Below are 22,364 nucleotides of genomic sequence, written 5' to 3' on the forward strand. Positions count from 1 at the left end.
AAAAAGCGAGTTGTCAGGAGTGGGATTCGAACCCACGCCTCCAGGGGAGACTGCGACCTGAACGCAGCGCCTTAGACCGCTCGGCCATCCTGACTGTTGTGAACGTTCTTCGGCAGGCCTAATTCGGCTCTGCCGCGGAACCGGCTCGCCCGAAGCTCGAGAGCCTCACCACGGCATCGCTAACCCCCCTTCTGCTAATTGCTGAGGAGGTTACAGTGGGGTTTGTTCTGCTTTACTTCTAATGAGCCTGCAGACGATTTGAGAACACTGAGACGCAAAGGGAGACTGCTTTTTGACAAGAGAGGAAGAAAAAGGACTTTTGTCAAGTGCATGTGATAAGACAGAGGGGAATGGCTTTAAACTAAAAGAGGTAGATTTAAATTAGATATTAGGAAGAAATTCTTCACTGTGAGGCCGGTGAGGCGCTGGCACAGGGTGCCCAGAGAAGCTGTGGCTGCCCCATCCCTAGCAGCGTTCAAGGCCAGGCTGGACGGGGCTTGGAGCAACCTGGTCTAGTGGAAGGTGTCCCTACCCATAAGAGGTTTAAGGTCCCTTCCAACCCAAACTATGCTGTGATTCGGGGGAGGGGGGGGGGAGGGGGAAGGCAGCAGAAGGGAACACCAAAAAAAAAAAAAAAAAAAAAAAAAAAAATCACAAAAGCCCCCCCAATCTTCCTCACGTTAAGTGTACAGTGAAGTTTTGGTTCCATAAAGAAATGAGGCCCTAATGGTTTTGTGTCACTGTGAGATGCAAATGGCTGGTGCCACAGGGTCTAACATTATTTAGCAGTATCTTGAGATGCACTTTTGCTCAGTTCTGAAGATGATAGTGCAAACCAAAGTCCAACTCCTTCTCCCTCCAACACCTTTACTTTAAAAATTTGACCTTGAATACCAAACCCACATACTCTTCATTCACTTCTCTTAGCCGCATTAATTTGCCATTGCAGAAGATGGTTTCTAGAGGTATGTGCTAGACCTTCAGCTTCAGAATTTCTCTGAACGAAGCTGAATGTCACTTCCTATCGCAGTGGCTATTTGGGTTTCCTAAGGAAGGCTGAAGCCCTTTCCTAGAGAGAAGTTCATACAAATGGAAAAACCAATTAATCCCCATGGCAATATCAGACACACGTAACAGTTACACTGCTGTAACTGAGTAATTGAGACTACAGTTACATTCAAAGGAAGACACACAGGATAAAGGGATAATGTGTACAAGATATTAATTTAAACTGTATTTAGTAATATACCTTAAAGAGGAAAACCTGCTAGGCAAACAGTTGCTCCAAGGAAAGGCAGAGGAGCTCAGACCACAACGCACATGAACTCCTGAGAAGAAACTACAAGCCCAGTTCTGCTCATGTAAATGTCCAAACCAAAATAATTTTTGATAATTAGTCCATGGCCTCCTGGTTGTGGAAGTGAACAGATGTCCTGATGTTTTCCAGAAAACTAGTGTCACAAGGCAAATGAGCAGCATATCCTGTGTTCTCCAAACTGATCTCACAGTTAAATTGCTCAAGTTGCACAGCCTTGCTTGGTTCTGAGCTACTCAATGCTTGCACCATGGTTGAATTTATGAATGTAAACACATAGAAAAATGCAAATTACTATTTTTGTGTTCCCTGGTCCCTGTATACATGTTATAAATTGCAATAATCCCACAGCTTCACTTGCACATCATGTCAAGGCAGGCAAGAGAAATGACTAACAGCCATATCATTCTCCACTGGGACACTGTTGTACCAATAGGAACCACTGACCTGCACAAAGATCTCTCCTTCATTCAAAAGGCTACTGAATCTTATTCCATGGGGAATGACCATACAGGAAACAACATCTAGTTTCTTATCAGCATACTAACTTGTCATGATCTACCACTTAGCATTAGAAGTGAACTCTTTGAAGGCCCTTGTTTGGTATAGAAGTTAAAGGAGCTGTGCCAAATCCCAGACAAATACTGTAATCAACAGAAATCCAGAATATGCAGTGGATATGGCCAGGGACATAGCAGGGAAGGTGCACTACCAATAAAAAATTGGTTGCCTAGAAACTTTGCTCACCTGCACATACTTCCAGTAGGAAAGAGAACACAAACCATACAATAAGGACTTGTAACTCATCTACTATTAAAAAAATTGGAGCACATTCTAAGGAAGAATAGTTTATACATTAAAAGGTTTGCACCAAGGAACATAACAGGAATCTACTTCCTTGCTTGAATAAACGTTTTGAACAGGGTACAGAAATGCTTCCTCTCTTAGATATAAAAAGTGCTCCTAAGGGACAAAAGAGAAAATGAAGTATTCCTCCAAGCCCTTTCCTTAATTTTGTTACTTATATATTCTAAAGTTTACACAGTCTTCTTATAGCATCATGCTCAGAATACTTTTTATTTCATTCATGCCTACCCAACCTCACCAACCTCAAACTTTCCTACCTCACACTTGACTCTCTTGTTCTTGTTTCACACATGTCTGTGTGTCTCTTGTCCTGGAGGGAAAGTTCTCTAACTGAAAGGAAGAGAAGCCAAGACACAGAAAGTCAAGAAAAAAAACAAATGACTGGTTTTAATAATTACTCAAAAGTGGTTTAAAACAACAGCTTAATTATAGCTTTATTAACCTTTGTATACACAACCTAATTTCAGTATTAAAACAAATTCCCAAAGTTGGTAACTTCTCTTCCTCGAACAGTTATAAAAACGTAGTTATTTTTTCAAAATAAATGACCATTTAAACCAGGAGTCCTTTGTTGAAGTCTGCACAGTTACTTGTAGGTATAAAATCTCTTTCCGTTGTGCACCGTAAAGGATAATTAGATGCCGAAGAGAATTTTGAGGTCAGCCAGAGTGAGCTTAGTGAAGGTCTCCCCTTTGCCTGACAGCACCTGCTGGGCTAGAACTTTCTTCCTCTTCTGGAGTTGTGCAATCTTTTCTTCTACCGTTCCTTCACAGACAAACCTAAAAAAGCCCAAAAGCCACATCACTTCAACTGCTAGGAAAAAGGTGTCAGCAATATATAAGCACTTCCCCAGCGAGTTTCCAAAGACCCATTGTCGTGGTTTAAGCTGAACCCAGGACACCTGTTCTTACTTAAGACGGGCGTCTTAGTAGGGCGTCTTACACCCGCCTAATCTGTGACTGCCAAAATATACCCGTGCACAGAAAACAGCTGTTCTCACATTCACATGTTACAACATCTAAAATAAAAGTCTGATGCACTTTAGGCCTTAACTTTGGCCATCTGAAGCAGTAGTAATTCTATGATAAAATCCTGTAATGACTGTTTGATAACTGATGGCACCAATTACACTAAAAGCAGTGTACATAAAATAGTATTTTAGATTCCAGTTTCTTTTAATTTGCTGTGCATTTACAATAACTAAGCTAGCCTTTCAGTACTTACAACTAGAGAGGCAAAGCTGGCTTTTAGAAAAGGCATCTAATTAGAAGTGCTCTATATGTTCATGTCAGTAATGTTAGAAAGGTCAAGGCTTAGGGAGCACAGTGAAAAATCTCCTCTCGGTAAGAGAAGAGAAATGGTTTTATGCACGAATTTTTCTCTGGAATGAAAAAGACATTCCCACTAAACCACAGGTTGGAAAACAATAACCCATGGCTAGCTATCAGGACAGCAACATGAAGGCAAGTGCCACACAGAAACATTTTCATGTGGTCTCTCTCAGTACCCCATCAGACCTTGTGCCTAGCTCTAAGTAAAGAAGCAAGACTCAAACCAAGGCCCTGTCTCACCAACTAAAGCCATGAGTACATGAGCAGCAACAGCCCCATTTACTGCTAAGGAAAATCCTGACCTGTGTATTACAACATCCTTCTGCTGCCCCACTCGGTAAATGCGGTCACATGCCTGGTCCTCAAGAGCAGGATTCCTGCAAGATAAAGGAAAAAACCCAAAACCCCAAAAGCTTAAGGGCTTATGTTCAGGAATAAATGAAATATCAAAGCCTCTGTGCTTGCCTCATTTGCCTGCCTCCAGAGCACCCGTTTTTTTCCTCTGTAGAACTAAAACTGCTCCCACGTTACCTTAGGTTTACTAGCCTGATCACCCTGACTGTATTTCCCTTTGCCCTTGGTAGAAGTATGCTATAATTCCACACAAAGTCAGCTGTATGAATTAGACCACTGTTCTATGTAGCCCCATACTCATGCCAATAGTTAGTACTCGGAGAAAGCCGAGTAGCTGGTGAGGAAAGAGGAGAGTGAAGCAGGAAGGCAAACTCCAGAAAAGCCCTCATTCAAGAATATTTACATAGAAAATGGTTCTGCTTGACAAGCAGTCACAGGGAATACTTGTTGGTGTAACTTCCATATTGTAGAAACATCTCCTTAATGCTGCTACTCAGCAGCTGGTTTTGTACTGTAGAAGATTAGTTTGGATTTTAAGTTCCCATGAGCAACATTTAGTTAAGAAAATAATTGTGATTCTGACCTTGATTAGGAGCTCAGATGCACTCTTTCCACAGCCCTTTAAAACCACAAGGCACACTAGTTATGCCTGATTACTGACTATGCTCAACACAATCAACTCCTTTCAAGAGAAACTCCCTGGGGGATATCTGTACCATTTTCAGTACTGTGAAAAATTAAGCCAGAGACTGCCAAGTCCCCGGTATCCTTTTATGATATGGTCTGCATACTTGATTCTTTTACACTGTTGTTATTCTCCTCTATTTTTTTACCTCTACAGAACTATATTTCATGGTGGCGAGCAATGGACTAACAAATCACAGTGTCTTGGAAGAAGGCTGTAGTAAAAACACTTTCCCACAACTAATCACTAGCCCTTACTATCAGCTAAACACTTCCCTCCCAACCCAGCTGTATCAGACATCACAATACACATGGTGAGAGGACAGGCAGCATTCCCTACATGTATCCTCTGAGAGAGAACTTTCATTTCTCTTTACCAGTGCATGTCAAGGAGAAAGAGGTGGTTTCCTCCAGTCAGGTTCAAGCCAACGCCTCCGGCCAGCAATGAGACCAACATTACCTTCAAAGGCCAAAAGAGAGTTTAAGGAGCCTGTTTTCAGAAAATTAATGCTTCATATACTCCACATATTACATTTGATCCAAAGGGTCTGTTTCTCATGTTTACATTACATGTGTATATTTATTATGTATTTGGGAGCTTGCCAGACATTACTTGATGAGGCATAAAAGCCAGGACATGCAAATTATGGCTCAGAGAGGCCAACCTACCATTCCATATATATATTGCCCTGATACATTTTTACAGACTAGAGAAAGGACTGAAAAGCCCAAACTCTGTGTCCTGCTCAAATGACCAGCCTCTCTGATGACAGCCTGTTGCCAACAACAGGACCGATCAGCACCAACCCTGAATTAACAATAATGATTACTTAAACCCAGGCAATTGGACTGAAATGGCCTGCTACTCCTTTCACTTTTTTTCCATATAACCTACTTACAATTTAGAAAAAGATGAGTACCTGGGAAGGAATGGGATGGTGAATTTAGAGAAGATGGTCAATTTAGAGAAGATTTCTTGCACAGCAGGAAAAAAACTCAGTTAAGGACAGAGACACTCACTATATACATATTTATTACTCAATTTCATGTCATGGTACCTTAAAACCCTGATCTTATTTAAGGGGTCAGCTATTCATATAGCTGGCAGAAATCTTCCTTTGATTAAGTTCAAATCTAGAAGGAGAAACATCTGTTTTGTAGACAGCAGCTTGTCCAAGAACTCAAGCAAAGAAAACAATATAAAGCACCACATTCTTCCCTTCCAGTCACAAATCCATCCTCAGAGGAGACAGCCTGTCCTGCCTCAATCACAAGAACATCAATGTCCAAATGAAGTGATTAACACAATGATTAAGTATGAACAATTAATTTGGATTCAGATGTGTTTAGTCACATGTGTTAAAGGTCCAAATGAAAGTAGATTCCAGTAAATGGAATTATAAAATCAGCTATCACAGCTGCTCATAGCAGTGCTAGTAACTGTTTCTCTACCCAACTGCATACCTGAGGCCCTTTGGGATTGTTATTGAACTCTTCTACCACATCCATTCTCTGTTTAGGATTGACAGAGCCATCCACTGTTGCATACTTCAGCCCTTGTCGCTGGAGGTGCTCAGCCACAACTTTCAACATGCTTGTCCACTGAGAGACAACAACACTGGAGTGAGAGAAAAGGAAGTAAGTTTTGTGTGTACTGTAACAGTTTGGTTATTGCAGTATCTCACCCAAGACAAAGGATTCAGACGCTCTTCCACACAGTGAACTGGATCCAAGTCCCTTCCCAATTCAGAAATACATTCACCTGCAGGTGTAGTGGTAGAACCTGCTGTGGAAGGGTTCACCCACCCAATAAACTTCAGACAAATTACGCCTATAACTTTCACTTCTGTTTTTGGATTTTACATTGCCACCTACCAGTCACAATTCTGAGCTTTTTCTGCAAAATGAATCAATAGCAACACCAAAATTGGATTCCTCTGGGCTTCTCACTCCCCACACTTTTTGGATTATAGAGCAATAATTTGTTCAATAGCTTCTTGGTAGGGAACAAAAGTAATGTTGGTGTTCCTGTTCTTATAGTGGGAATGCTTTTTGGAAAAGACTTTGGAAGAAAGCTTTCTACATATGGTACAACTCTGGAGTTGCCCAAGAACAGGGCTTCCCATTCCAATTCATCCGCAAAATAACACCGGTCTAACTACTTTGCAGCCACACACCTGTAAATGCATCATTCTACACAGTTTAACAAAAACAAGCAGAAAAACCTGTAACACTGCAGTCTGGTGGGGAGCAAAGACAGATAGAACTTGCACAGCAAGAGCTGCAGGACTTCAGAAACACTGAAGTCCTCTGATCAGTGCATTCCTTTATTTCAAACAGGTACAGTTTTAACCACTACTTTATTCCCCCACTTTTTCTGGGTGGTGGGATGGGTTGGAGAGGTGAGGGCAAGTATTTTTCAGCACAACCAAATTATTCCCATTTTTGGTTTTGGAGAACAGTCCTCCTGGGCCTCAAGGCCTGAGATTCCTCACACATTCCCTTACACTTACCTACATCTTAAACTACCCTCTGTTGTCTTAGATTATTTTTTTCCTCCCCTCAAAATCTGCTTTCAGCTACTGCCACCATTTTACCATACCAGGAGTTTTATATTCAATTGATTTAAACTATTTCTGCTGCTGTCAAGAGCCATGCTTCTCTCAATCCCTGTGACTAAAGAAAACAACATGCTTACTAACCTTTTCTGAGACGTGGAGTGAATAGTTTTCAGTTCAGCCAAGAGGTGAGCTATCTGCAGGAAAAAAAAAAAAGTTAGTCTGTTTGCTGTCATAAGGCAGCTCATGCTTGACTACTCTTCATTAAAATAGGAAGCGATCAAAATAACTTTTCAACTGGAATTTCTTCTGTGCTCAGACTTTCAACGTATTTTAATAGTCATTAATAAGAACACTCCCACCATTGCAAACAGTGTTAAGAAATCAAATCATACAAGCGTGTTTTGCAGATTCCAACCTCCCTGTGAGAAGCAAAGATACCGTCACCTCTCCTCTTGCTGCCATCCCATTTTTCTCTAGCTTTTTGCAAGAACTATGCTCTCACATGGAAGCTTTTCTAAACTTCTGTGAATACAGCACTCAAAATTTTCACTGACACTTTTTCACAGCATTGCCAGATTCTCACAGCTTTATTAGAAGTACCCATCAACACCTGATAAGTTGGACCCTTCCCAGAAGGGGTTCAGTAGACTATCCATCTACTCACCTGATTTCATCAAAATTACCAACTTAGCCTGATTTCTAATTACCAAGGTGTGACAATTCATTAACAATTTAAAAGGCAAAGTGCTGAAATCCCAGCTTCTCAAGGAAGGTAGAAAAGCCACAACCAGAATACCTTGGTGCTCTCCCTGGTGATTTCAAAGATATCTGTTTGAAAAGCTGTGCCACTGAGGTAGACTGTTGACATGGAATCAGGAGTCTGGAGCTCAGACAGGGTCAAAGCACTAAGCTGTTCCTCAATGGAGAGGGAAATGCCTTCACTGTTCAAGTTAGCTTGGTCCAGAGCCTGTGGGAAAGCAAGCAATATGATTATAAGGAATCATAGTCAAGGCTGAGATCAAGTTCGGTACCGATCCACAGTCTGCATGATGTCTGCTGAGGACAGTTTGAAGGAAGTTATCAATATGAAGACAGGATGATATGAAGACAGACCAACAGTCTCTTTGGCCCCTTATTCTGTCCCAGGAGGTGGCAGCGTAGGGAAAGCATGTGAGCTCAACCATTTTCTGTGGTCCAGTCTCCTCAGATTCCCTCTTCCATAGCATTTAACAACTGCAGGATTAAAGATGTCAGAAGATAAATATCTGCCTGTTCTCTTAGTATCTGGACTTATTCTACAGTTTATTTATATAACAGAGCAAGAACTTCTGAAAGATTGATCCACTTCATGCAAGGCAACTTCGGTCAAGGAACTTACAGAAATTTCCAACAGACAAGCCTTTGAAACAGGCTACACTTGTGGACTTGTACACGTTTCAAGAGTAGGTTAAGATCAAGACTACTTCTTTGCCATTAAAATTCTTTTTTTTTTTTTAATCTGAATAAAGGTATTTCCCAAGACACAGCTGCCCACATAGATAGTGGGGAACTCTTCTGTAGAAAGTATACCTAAAAACCTCTCAGGTTGTAAAACACAGTCCTAGAAATGGCTCAGTTCATCAACGCCTAGCTATAAGATTAAGTAAGGGCATTACAAAGTCTGTTAACTTACACAAACACTTAAAAAAAAAAAAGTCCACAAAAGAACCCCACACCACTAAAATATAATGCAATTACCACTTTCAGTAAGGAGAGATGGCAGCAGCACTGACGGAGCCTCAACAGCATGGACAAGACGTGGACAGTACTTGAGACCTTGGAGGCACTTTGGGAGTCTGCTAGAAATTCCTTTTGACTGAGCCCAAACTCTTGTGCAACTGCCAAAGAAGGAAGACAAAACATCAAGAGCTCTTGGAGGCATTTCCAAGCACTGCCCAGCCACCTCCGGCAAGAGCTCCACCAATAAGAGAACCAAGAGGCAAGCGAATACGTGATTTAACTAGGAACCCATCAAACCCCACAAAAAAATCCCAAAACCAACCAAACAAAACCCACAACATAAATCAGAGTGCCACATACTTTACACTAATAATGACATCTCTTCTCTGAGCAATTAGACCTTTATTTCCAGGGGGAATTTTAGACCCAGGGAAATTAAAAGATTTGCCCAGAGCCACAACAGTGGGAACAGACTTTTGGAATACTATGGCAGAATTCTTTGTAACTTTAGGGGAGCATTTTTTAAAGAATTTCTAAAGCCCCAACCCCACATGGTCAGGTCTGTTCCCTCTCCTTAATTGTGCACTTAAGGGTCACTTCTGCAAATGTTTTCAGAGGAGGGTGTGCTCAAACCTTTCTCAAATGGGTTGCCACCAGCATACTCTCTGCCTTCATTTTTCTGCTCTTGTCTCTTTAGATAGGATTGTAGTGTTGACCTGGAAAAACAAGGCAAAGACTGTGAGATTTACTGCAGAAAAAAGGGCAAGAGGGACCTGAGCTTGAACAAGCAAGCTGATGGCACATTAAGGTAAGAAAGGTTTCATTAACCATTTAGTCACAAAATAATCACAAACACCCCCACCGCCCCCGTTTTGTTTAACTTGAATATGATCAAAACCACGATCCATTTTGGAAAGCGCAAGAGGAAGCAAGTCTGCTTACTGGAATACCTTGAGTATAACAGGAGCCAGGGCCCAATGGGTAACTTTCTTCATAACAAAGGGACATCTTTAAATGTATATTTAAAAGCAAGGAAGACTCTTTACAGCAATACTGTTGAAAGGGACCCGAGGAAAACACAAAGTGACACTGGCTTGCATTACAGCCATCTAGAGAGGCCAGCATAATTTCTGATTGTATACATATCACAGGCAAAGAAGATAAATTCTCTCCTTTACAAATACTGGCACATCATCATTTAAGAGCTACTCTTGCAATTCCAAGCCTTTGGTGTCTTGAAATCAATGAGATTAAGTGTAAGGCTAGAATACAAAGCTCATACAAGGCATAAGCATATGGGACAAAAGAAATGAATCAGTTTCAACTCTTACCAGAACAAGTGATGTATTTTCAAACATACCTGACAGATAGAAAGGGACAAAAAAACCCCAAACCCAAAATAAAAGAGGAATTTGTCCTAATACTCTTCACATCTAAAGAAACAAAACCACAAAGTACCCTATCTCTACCCACATTCATACCTGCATTTTCCAAAGAGCACATTGTATACAGACTGTTCCTCTGCTGAAAGTTTTAATTGGTGCAACTGTGTGCTACGCTGGGGCAGAGGTACCTGAAGTAAAAACACAACGGGATCATATGTATATAGAAATCTTATACAGCATCACAAACACAGTATCCTACATCTTGTTAAAGGTTTATTCATTAAAGATATTTGCATTAATACAACTATGACACAACATAGATACTCAGAGAACTCCAAGTAGCCTGGTTAACACTCAAGATAACAATCTTTATTCCAAATCATCTGGTAACAAAAGGCATGAGCAACTAAGTATGGACTGCCACATAACTACCATAGAGGGATCCATTTATTGCACTGTAAAAGTAGTTCCCCATTCAGAATCAGACAGTACACCAAAACTGCACCTTTTAAAGGCTTACAGACACACCAGTGACCTAATAGTCAGTTTAACAGCCCATTTGTAAGAAGTAGTACAGAAAGCCAATGCCCCAGCACTCACCAGATCCATTTGACATGCAGCAGCCTTGATTCTTAGAGCTAGCAAAATTAGCCTAGGTCCCTAAGTGGACATCTACTTGCTGCGATTACTCGACATATTCTCATCTGCATGTGATTTATAACTAAAAGGTTTAATTATTCTGTGTATTCCTGCTTTCTGGATAAGCAATCTTAGCATTCCACAGGCATTCAGTCCTGTGAAACCACAGTAGACAGGAAAACCCACCCATTAACAAATTTATGTATGTAATAACTAACAGGCTGCTGCAAGGAAAACAATGGAATGATTGTCTAGTTGTGGAGGGTGAAGTTCTTACCAAGGGCTTGCCAGCTGAATCCAGCTGGTCCTTAGTTCTCCGTAATAACAGGCTCCTGGTTAAGAGGCTTAGCCTCTCTCCTCCCTTCTTTGTGTTGTTATCTACCTGGTACTTCCACACTTTGTATTCATCAAAAGGAGAGCACCGTAGAAACCTACAACAGAAGGAAGTAGACTTCATAACAAGAGAAGAGTTCTTCAGTTACTCTTGAGTGAGCAGAACCAAATTCCTTCCTATCCAAACCAAACCATTTCCAAATGCTGTAACTGCCAGGAGCAGTAAATAACACTTCTGCTGTATTGGCATTGATAACTTGCTTGTTCAAAAGTCTTACCACCACTAACACTGTGAAAGCATCTTTCCAATTCTGTACCCATCACTTCCTCTTCGCTCATTATGTCTCAAACATCACCAGCAAATGAAGTGTGTATTCATTTATTATTTCAAAATCCCATACCTCTTACTTAAAAATTAATTTCAATTATCCAGAATTGATGTTAAATGCAAGTTCTCTCTGGCTCTCCAACACCCTTCATAAGATCCACGCCCCTCCCCAGCAATGAGGAGCACAGAGTTTATTTAACCTGCTTATCACTTGTTTAAGAGAAGCCAAAGTTTTCACCCTTTCCTTCAACTCCCTGATAGCACAACACTCTTTAATAAGGTCCTCCCAGGCTGCCTGGTAGGAACAAAGTTTTTTGCACAAAACTTCTGTTCATTAAAATCTGTTTTGTGGATATTCATCTTGGAGATGCAGGATCTGAAATAATTTCCCCTTTGTCGTCTCTGGAAGCAGAATAGCTACACGCAACAGTAGGCACATGGTCAGCCTTGTACAATGCCTTAGTCCTTGCAATCTAGTGCCTGAAATGTTAATATAACTAGTCTCACTACCCCACATATCTTAGAAACCTCTCAAACTTAGAATAACTTCATCAGTGAAGAATTACTGGAATCAGAGCCCTGTCCATGCGTTCAGGTGCAGCCAGCTCACCTCAGGAGAGAGTACATGTCCAGTAAGTTGTTCTGTATTGGCGTCCCAGTGACAGCCCATCTGGCACTGGCTCTCAGTTTGCAGACAGCTATAGAGGTTTGAACCTTTGGGTTTTTAATATTGTGAGCTTCATCCAATATAACTCGAGCCCAAGCTACCCTGAGCAGAGGGGAACAGGGAAATGACCCACTCTGAAAGAAAAAGCAGACTATTTACAACCCAGAGCAATAACCTTCCTAGGCACTCTGAAGAGCCACAATCAAATCTATTTTTCCAGCAAGAAGCCTTTTCCTGACGTTAGGCTGCAATAATCTTGAGCTCTTACTGCCATGTAAGACATGCTTTCAAAAAAATCATCTCTTCAAAGCTTCCATGAATATTTATAAACTGAAGAATATAACATATTTGCCTGTTCTTAACAATTTCTGATCTTTTGCTGGTTTTCTTGCTTTTAATATTGTATCACGTCTTTCTTCGCAAGAGGCATTTCGGACTGACCCAGAGCCTGAGCATGACAGGTTTCTGGTAGTTTAAAGTGATGTTAGTGCTTCAGGCAGCAAAGAACACAGAACATGAGAGTCTAGTGTTCTTTCAGTCTCCCCTCAAGGTGAGACTACTAAAATGACTTCATTTCAACTGTATTCAATGTAGCATATTCTATATTACTAGAGAACAGGTTTATTGTTAATATATTTCCCCATTGTCTTTCTGCCCTTCATAGCACTTCCTCTCACCACTTAATTTTTATTGTGCAAACTCAACAGGGGGCTCATGTTAAAAACCAAATTCAACCTGCTCACTGTAGCAACAGAAGGTGCTACTTGAAACAAGAATGGCATGCAACTCCTCAGAACAAAACGTTAAGGTAATCCTCTTATTAACAGTATGGCTTCTCACCGTCACATCATGGTCCTTTGCAGGGACTTCCCCCTCCTCTTTGCTTGTGGGGACCTCTTTAGAGAGAAGGCTGTAGGTTGTGACAACAACATCATATCCAGAGAGCCTGCGTAAAGGGAAAGTAGTACTAAGGAGCAAGAACAAATGAGAATTTATTTTGCAAGACAGACAAAATGCATGCTGAAGGTTTAAGAACAATCCAGTTCTGCAAGAGCTGAAATGCAGAGTTTTACAGAAAACTGAGCTTCATGGCAGTCAACAGAAAAGACACATTGTCCTCATTTTATGGATACCAGAGGTAGGCACAGCAAGCTCAAAAAGACAGCAAAAGCCAATGGCACAGAATGCACACCACATAAGAACAACCCACTTCGCATCTGGCACCTAGAGATACTGCTCAGCATGGCGTAAAGCAGTGTAGAAAATTTTCTGATTTGTAAATTAAACTGATAACAAAAAAATACACCCATAAAGCACAAGCATGGAAGAAACCACCACAGACAATCTCTGCAAGCAAGAGACAGTTTAGAGAATATACACTTTTCCCCCCACTCTCTCTCTTATCAGGAACAGCAATAGCCTGCACCAGAACCACTCAGCATGGGTACAGGCCATAAAGGTTTTGCTATATACACCTTGACAGCAGACATCAGCCTGACCTTGTGGATCCTCCACATTTCCATACCTCAGGTTCTTCCATCATTCTACAGTCACCGAATTTCGACTTCAATCTACACAATCTCTTGCTAAGTAGTATTTTATTCTTCTTGGTCATATTTATTGTTTAGCACTTACACCTCAGCATGTTTATTTCTGTTTGGCCCATGGTACAAACAGACCCTCAGTTTGCCAAAGCCCACACGCTTGTCAATCTCTTTCTTCCAGTGATGGATCAAGGATGCAGGACAAATTATTAAAGTGCTGCAGGAAGGGATAACAGTGGAATCTGCAGGGAAATATTGCAGACAGGTTTTAATGTCTTCACATTAGACTACAACAAAAGACAGAAGTTTGGGAAATTCACAACAATTAAGAAGATTGGTCCACTTTTCCTGTGACCACAGTCTGTGAAGCAGACATCTCTAACAGTGCATTTTTGGGAACTGTTAGTTCTGGGTGCAAAAAACTCCACCTCATCACTAACGCATCACTTCCTGTCCACTCAGAGTTATGCTATATATCTGTGCACCTCCTTTGGATAAGCTGAAAGGTTAGAATTCAGGAACTAACTGATCTCTCCTGAGAACACAGTACCAAATAAATTCTTCTTTCCTGATCTAGAAGATTAAGATGTTACTGCTTTGAACCACACAGGAAAACCAAACACACAGTCAGTAAACTTGGCAAGACAGGAAAAAGTAGTCCAACCAGTTCCATGAGGATGGAGACAGTAACAGGTTGTGAACAGAGAAACAATACTCTTTAAAAACTCTCACATCCCTTATCTCTACAGACAAGATTAAAATAATATTATTGGGGGATTGGGGAGGGAATGGAATCAGCCACAGGGAAGTGACTAGTAACTAATTTAGGTCGCCATGAAAACTATGCATATGTTGGAAAAACTATGAAACATTTTCAAAACAGCATATGCTGGTTTTAACTGGTTCAGGAAACAAATCAATAAAAAAATAACACCCCAAACAATATAAAATAATGAGCTGGGAAATCCTCCACATCCAATGGAAGAACAAATGACTGATCAAGAGAAAGGCCTTGCAACGGAGTGCAGTAAACATTAAGCCCCATGCAATTTTCCTACAGAAGTGAAGTGAGCACAGGTAGCCATTAACCTATAATACTTCATGATGCAGTGCCATCTGAAATGCCTAAAGTGTGTACTGTATGATGCAAACAATTCTGTACCATTTTTGGATAGCCATATTTCTGACTTCTCCTCTCTCTTCTCTGTCTTCAGCTGCTTCTGGGCCAGAATGAGAGCAATCATTGTTAGAGTCTTCCCCAGGCCCATGTCATCCGCTAGGAAAAGACAGAGAGAAGTTGTGATGATTTGCAGAAATGAGCCCCCCTAGCTCAGATGTACACTGAGGTAAATACCGCAACATATGGGAACTCAGGAAATAAAAATACACATATGACATACACAGGCTATCATTTAGGAATGGATTAATAGCAGTAATCAATCAAAGAGCACATTAAGACAAGCCCATTCGACATGCCTGCAAAATAACTAGTTACTGGTCTCCAAGTAAGTTATGTGCCAAACTGTTTTTGCCATAAATCTGCCTCCCAAAATCCACTTTCCTGTTCCGTCGCTTACCCAGAATTCCTCCACACGGCCTCTGACTCTCTCTCCAGAGTAGCCATGTGAGTGCCTGTTTTTGGTGCAGCAGCAGTGGAACCTGAGAGGGCAAGACAGAGGATGTGAAGAAAACACCTTGCAAAGTTCAGACCCTTCTGCGTCCCGTACCAAATTATCCAGTTGAACTGTCCTACTGCAGTCTTACTAAAAGGAGTTTTGCCTACCTTTTTTTTTCCCCACATAGACAGGGATACCCAAGATAGGCAATTCCTGCAGACAGGTATGCTGACCATACTGCTACGGTCAGCAGTACCACAGGTCAGCCTTGCTAATGCTTTATACACAAACCAACCTCATGCCTCACAGTGCTCGGAGAGCATGTAAAGGTGGCTCGTTCAGGTGGAAAATCCACCCAAGCCTACCTTGCTCAAAACAGGCACTACTGTCAAGGAGAGGGATTGAGAACACTTCCCCTTTCTCACCAATTCCAAGACCTCTACCGACTCTTAAAACAAAGCACAAAAGACTACACACTATCATCATGAGACATTAAATGGCCTTCCCCAGCACTAGAAAGGTCTCAAGAGGATCTGACAATGACAGAACATATATACATCAACACACCATCTTGCAGAGACACGTGCCAATACCTTGCGCATAACCTCAACTATGGGTTCCGCGCCAATTGACAAAAAACCACTTTTTTGGAGATCAGAACAGACTACTCCGGAGTCTGTTGGGATGCATGAACTCAATCACCTGCAATGCTTTTTTAAAAGAATATTTCTTACAGCTCACTGGGAGACCTAACTGGAGAAAAGAACAATAAGAAGGTTCTCAATCTGTTCCTCATTAGAGGCCTGCCTCTGTTCTGCCAGTCATGTACAAACAAATGGTTGTGGGTTGGTTGTTTTGTCTGAAGCACAACTACTTCATTCAAGCACTAAATATTCTGAAGAAAACCACAGCAAGAGGGTAGAACATCAGCACAATTCTCGTGGATGGAAAGTAGTTAAAGCTTCTCCTGCCAGCAGGATGAAAACTGCAAAGTGCTTCAAAGTGTGAAAGGACAGGATGCTCTAGGGTATCACCCAGGTGTTACACCTCCTTGATCAGCATAACATCCTCCATCCATGCCAACTCACCTTCAATCCAGAGGGATCTTCAGCTGCTGTCTGCTCTCTTGGACAAGATTCTAAAGATGTGTGAAGATGATTAACAGCTTCACTGATGGCACTGTGTACAGCCCTGATTCTGTCTTCTGTCATCCTTCCTCCATACAGATTTTGCACACCAGAGTTCACTGGAAAGATACAGTATTATGCATGAGATGCGTTTACACAGCCAACTTCCCAAGCAGATCTTTCACCTCTGAGATTGATCTCAGTGGCTACAGATGCCCGGTGGGCCGTATGCAGCTCACAGTAACAGAAAAGGTTTAGTACTCTCACACATATTCACAAGTTGCAGATTATTTTAGAAATTGTCCTCACCAGTGTTCTCTTTAATCAAAAAAAGTCTTTCTGTACTTACTTCCAAAACTGTGGCCGTAATATTCACTGGAACCCAAAGCAGCAGCAGCAGAGGGGTGACTCTGGGAGCCTGAAGGGGTCCTTGCTGTAGGATCCTGGAGCGGTAGTGGTGTTATCAACTTTGTACCACCTGGCCTGCCAAACGGGTTAGGCAAAGATTCCTCATGGCAGCCGCTGCTTGTGCTATCCTCCTCTGCAGAAGAGAGGAATTGCAGGTTGAAAAGGTTGCACAATAGACTTCAGAGCCTTCTGTTACAGCCCAGAGAAGGGCTTTTGTTTTTCCCAATAATCTGCTTGCAAAGTATTATTAAGTGGTCACATGGATTTCACAACAGGATAGCAGGTTACCATATTACTCGAGCCATTGCAACTACTACCAGGCCTTACCTACTCTTAGCCTGCTCCTACGTGGCAGGCAATGCAGTTCTGCGCCAGCCTCAATGTGTGGTTTATACCAACACTGTGAACTTTGCAACTGTGATCAGATTAGTGCAAACATGAGCTCAATTCTGTACGCTGTTCCCAGAGGGCTTATTCCTTTTAAAAACATCTTTCTCATCAACATTTTGGTCAAAAAACCCTATCAAAATATCCAAGAAGAATAAATGGACCAAGAACTCGTGAGCTTTTATCTCCTTCCTGGAAAAGTCTGTCTTGCTTAAAAACAGATATGGTATAAGACACTGGGACTGCTTGTTGTGTGGTGGCCTCTGCGCTACTGCTTCCTTGCTAGAGATCTTCAGTTTCCAGAGTTATCAAACTATCTTTTCATCAACACAATTGATATGATCACAAAATAACTGTCTTGTTGAGGTGATCATACAGGTAATTTAACAAAATGCCTTTCTTCCATAGGTGGTTAATAGTAGTTAATAAAATTAGGAAATCACTTTATAGGAATGGCAAAGTGGAAGCTGCTATCTTGTATCTGTATCTTGTATCTGAAACATTCAGACACAGCAGTCAAAACATGAATAAGCAGCATTGTTGCACAGTGCAACAAAGAGGAAGTTAACACTTCACTGGCAAGTTCTCAAAGGGACACCTGCCACAATCATGCAGCCAAAGCTGGAAACAGAACTAGCCTTGGGTCTTAACTATGGGAGGAAACTCTTGGGAAGCCATCGCACTTCAGGGGGAACGTTTTGAGTTGTTTCATTCATCCTCTCTTAAGACACACACTTTGCAACTAACACTTTTCATCTTCAGTGAATCTCAACAGACAAACTTTACGTAGACCACATGCCATATACAGGTTTATGCTGTATTTCCTCAATATTAACTATCGTAAGACAAACGGTTTTGCAAAGCTCTGGGGCAAAAAAAGAATAAATTTAGCCCTACTTTTCAGTAGTACCTGCTGTTGAAACATTAAGAGCACTGAGTGCAGCTTCCAAATCCTGCACTTGCTTTAATAACCGTTCCCCTTTATCTGGCAGCAGCTGAACGTTCACCGTAGCCAATGTACTCTGCAAAACACAAAAGAATCCAAAACCTGAGTGTGCTTACCAAGCTCTCTGCCAACAGAGAACAATCAGGTCAGAATAACAGGTACAATAAACTACCTTCTTCTGCTTCAGCTGGACTACAAGATGGTTGTGAAGAGCTTTAGGGTCCTGAGGTCCTTCCACATTACGCGATGCTGCAGCTCCTGGCAAAGATGTCCCCTGTATACTCTTTGCTGATTTCCCTGAAGGAATCTCTCTTGACTGCAAACCCTCAACTGATTTCTCAGGTTTACTTTTACTTAATGAGGAATAAAAATATTCTACATCACCACTGTCACTGCCAGAGACTTGATCAGCATGCTGTCCCAGCCCTGGCCTGATTTGTGTCTTGGGCAGCACTGCCTCTGCTCCTGCCTTCAGGGCAGCATGTTGCAATGCCGGCTGTGGTACTGCTGGGGAAATCACACCTTCAGACATCGGTTTCATTTCTCCATTCTTCCAACTAACGTATTCTTTCTCCCTGGTTTCTTTATCCCCACAGCTTTTTAAGCTTTTCTCTCTGAGCTGCTCCTCCTCTGGAGGTTTGGTGGTTGTGCTTTGCTTTCCAAGACTTAGTGGAAGGGCCTTTGATCTCCCGCCTGGTTCTTTCTCCACACACTCTGAAGATTTCTTGGATTCCCTGCCACCGCCATCAGATTTCTCTTCCTTCAAAAGGGTGTTTTTCCCTTTCCAAGACTCAGAAAGATCAAGTTTAGATTCAGACACTATGCTCTCCTTATGTTCTGGATCACTCCCATTTCCCTTGGCCTGCTTTTCAGTTTTCAGCCCTTCTAGAGGTTCTTTCTCTATGGAGGAATCAGAGGTTGATTTCTTTTCTTTATGCGATAGCAGCACGCTTTCTTTCTCTGCTTTTACTCCATTTGCTTTACTTTCCTCTCTGTTTCCTTGCTTCATTTGTTTCCAGGATGATGGTTCAGAATTCTTGTCTATCACTTTGAAGGGATTTCTTTGCCCACTGGGATTGAAGAGAGATACTGTGCTGGGGTGGGATTCTAAGGCTTTTGACACTTTGGTAGCTTTTGGATCCTGCAATACATACAAGTGAGTAAACGCTAATGTACAAATGATTAAAGCCTGCTAACTATACACACAATGTGATCATCTTAAGCAAGACTTTATTCTCTACAAACATCTTCCTTCCTGCTGTGTTAACAGGATCAGGATAAACATTTTACAAGGAAAACAAAACAAAAATGCTGGTTTTATGCTTTCTTTGCCATTTCCATGTGTTTTGTGGGACCAAATTCCAACAGCATCATCCTCCAGAAAAGGGAACAGCCAGAGATCAAACCCAAGGGTTTTTTTTTTAAGACTGGAGAACACTTCACACAATTGAGGAGTTAGGGAAGTCTCATCTGGAGGACAGCAAGCTGACGCACTCTTCAGCTAGAAAATACAAACACTTCCTCTATGAATTCTCAGAGGTGATTACAGTATACAGAATGAAAAGTCATGCTGGAATAAGCTGACACTATAACACAAATGAAACATTCATACCTGCCATGGGATGCTTCCACACCACTTCTTCCCATTTAACTTACTTCTAAGGCATCGGTAAAACAACCTGCCAAGGAATGAAACAAGGTTTGAACTGCAGGAGCCAGTAAAGAACTGTAAGCACTCTTTAAAAAATACTTTGCACCAAAAACATCACAGGCAAATCCTCTTGATCTGCACTTTACATCCCGACTTCTCTATACCAAAAGGCCACGAACACAAGCAAAAAAGCTTTTTACAAAGCATTGTTTTCTGGCTAAGGATTCTTAGGGCTTTGGGTTGCTTGGTTTTTAATTTCAGCAATTAAAAAACCCCAACAGCTCAGACAAAAATATTGTCTATACTCAGAGCCTCAGAAGTGCCATATGACTTCAAGGTGCAATGAAACAACTATTCTTTTAGTTACACTGCCCAGGCCACCTCACCTTAAAGCACCTCAGGAACAGGAAAACTTTGGAATTTTTTTTTTTTTAACTGGCAGTCAACCAGGACTGCTGCAAGAACTTTATCAGAATTAAAATTGGTGAATTCGATGCAATCATTGTGAGTCTTGGATGAACCCAACCACAGAGCCATGTTCAATTCTGTTAAAAACAAACATATCTGATCACTTATACCACTGAATATAGTTGCTAAAAAAATAGCAAACATTTTGAAACATGCTAAGTGAAGGCCTCAAGGCTCAATTCTAGAAGGAAACTGCAAGTCAGCCCCCACCAAACAATTCCAAATGTTCAAACCAGTACAACAAATCTTTGTTTCCACTCTGAGGAACTTACTGGTATTCATCTGTGCCCTGAACCTGAACCAGGACTTGCAGCTCCACCACGCACCCCTCATGAATCAAGCAGTGAGAAGCAGGAATGCTGAAAAGAGGAAAAAAGAAAGGAGAAAGAATAAAGACAAGACAAGCAGCCCAGAGAACAGCAGCAGCAAACACAGTTACCTGGGACAAAATACTTGGGAGAGTCTTCTCAAAGACTATGTGACTAAGAAGATAAGTTTACGATGTTAGGAAGAAATTCTTCACTATGAGGGTCCTGAGGCACTGGCACAGAGTGCCCAGAGAAGCTGTGGCTGCCCCATCCCTGGCAGTGTTCAAGGCCAGGCTGGACACAGGGGCTTGGAGCAACCTGCTCTAGTGGAAGGTGCCCCTGCCTGTGGCAGGGGGTTGGAACTGGGTGAGCTTTAAGGTCCTTCCCAACCCGAACTGTTCTGTGATGCTACGACTGCTGACACAGCACTGAACTCCCCTCAGAACAGCGGTGCGCCGCCATGTGCGTCCCGTCCCGTCCCCCAGCAGCACAACAGGGGCCGGTCCTCCCGCTCCCCACCCTGCACCTACGGCGCCGGGAGGACGAAGCCGCAGGCCGCGGGGCCCTGCGCGCCGCACACGTAGAAGCTCTTCCCCTTGTTGGGGCCATCGCGGACGCCCGTCTTCAGGAAGCAGACGGACCCTGCAGGGCGGAGGAGAGCCGGTCAGGCCCAGGCCCAGGCCCAGGCCCAGGCCCAGGCCCCGCCGTACCGGGGACCCCCCGCTCCCCGCCGCCCCTCACCGTGCTCCGCACACAACACAACCTCCATCGCCAGCCACTACCGCAACACCCAAATCAGCCAATCCGACCCAGCGCTTGCGGACTGCCCAATCAGAGCGGGGCAGGGGGGCAGTGGAACCAATCACCGCTGCGCTGTGGATGCACTGTTCCCCGCCTCCCCTCGCCCCTGCACCCCCAGCTGCGCTCAGGTCCCGCTTCGGAACGCCGGGGCGAAGGGCGGGAAGAGAAAGGCGCGCTGCCACTGGCGGGCGCACGGCGAGGGGGCGTGCCCCTCGCGGCGGGCTGCGCCGGGTGCTGGCTGAGCTCGCATGGCGCTAGCCGCAGGAAGCGCACACCCTGGCGGGCGTCAGGAGCTGGAAGGAGTTTTGCTATTCTTTTGTATGATATTTAAGATGGGGAATACATGTGTACAAATGTGTGCATTTCTTAATTACTGCTTTTGTTAGTGACAATTCAAGTGAGATAGCGACTGGGGTAGCAACAATTAGGGAAAGGTTATAACGCATGTACAAAAATATTAACATTTACACTTAAGAAAGGGGTCAGCGATACTAACAGGAACAACCAAATTCAGTCAGGTGTAAACTGGCACAGCTCCAGCTGAATTTGGCTCAGTACCTCTGTGGCAAAACGAGCTTTTAACAAAATACTCACAACTTTGTGCTTTCACACAAGCCTTGGCATTTTCCCTCCTAAAACACACACTGTTCTGGGCTAGCACCGGCTTCCCCACATACATACGTACTCAGATGTGCCCTTTCCACATCCAGCAACATTCAACTTTGCTCAGCTTGTTTTGGAGCAGGACTAGGAAATAAAAGAGATGCTGGTAACACTTCAAGCCACCTGAGGCAAGTGCACAGGTTAAGGAGTACTGAGGACTTCGAGCAACAGCGACTGTAATCTTAGTGACAGCAATAATGATATCAGTGCAGGGCATTTTCTACCAAATACTGGGATTTTTTTGGTTTCTTTTCTTAAATGA

At 42.6% G+C, this 22,364-nt stretch overlaps 1 protein-coding gene and 1 non-coding gene across 5 annotated transcripts; both read right to left on the reverse strand.

The window, feature by feature from the left end:
• Positions 1–11: 11 nt before the first annotated feature.
• TRNAL-CAG lies at positions 12–94 on the reverse strand. The gene has a single exon. It is a non-coding gene; the product is annotated as a tRNA-Leu (tRNA).
• Positions 95–2,691: 2,597 nt separating this feature from the next.
• Positions 2,692–22,342, reverse strand: TTF2 (transcription termination factor 2). Of its 4 annotated transcripts, none has more exons than XM_030475635.1 (23): positions 22,125–22,342; positions 21,169–21,280; positions 20,603–20,689; positions 19,824–19,890; positions 18,384–19,352; positions 18,176–18,287; positions 16,820–17,011; positions 16,432–16,589; positions 15,305–15,386; positions 14,890–15,003; positions 13,819–13,969; positions 13,024–13,129; positions 12,127–12,317; positions 11,133–11,286; positions 10,313–10,404; positions 9,465–9,547; positions 8,850–8,989; positions 7,909–8,079; positions 7,254–7,306; positions 6,016–6,169; positions 4,929–5,011; positions 3,816–3,890; positions 2,692–2,961 (listed from the first exon to the last, which is right to left on the reverse strand). In XM_030475635.1, the coding sequence occupies exons 1-23, from the start codon at positions 22,153–22,155 to the stop codon at positions 2,817–2,819; spliced, it is 3,522 nt and encodes a 1,173-aa protein (XP_030331495.1). In that variant the 5' UTR covers positions 22,156–22,342; the 3' UTR covers positions 2,692–2,816. The 4 variants fall into 4 exon arrangements, with proteins under 4 accessions (XP_030331495.1, XP_030331496.1, XP_030331497.1 ...); XM_030475636.1 differs by lacking the exon at positions 22,125–22,342 and adding an exon at positions 21,380–21,527; XM_030475637.1 differs by lacking the exon at positions 22,125–22,342 and adding an exon at positions 21,380–21,527 and having other exon boundaries at positions 21,165–21,280.
• Between the last annotated feature and the right edge of the window lie 22 nt (positions 22,343–22,364).

This window comes from Strigops habroptila, chromosome 2, assembly GCF_004027225.2.
Source record: "Strigops habroptila isolate Jane chromosome 2, bStrHab1.2.pri, whole genome shotgun sequence".
NCBI classification, from domain to species: Eukaryota; Metazoa; Chordata; class Aves; order Psittaciformes; family Psittacidae; genus Strigops; species Strigops habroptila.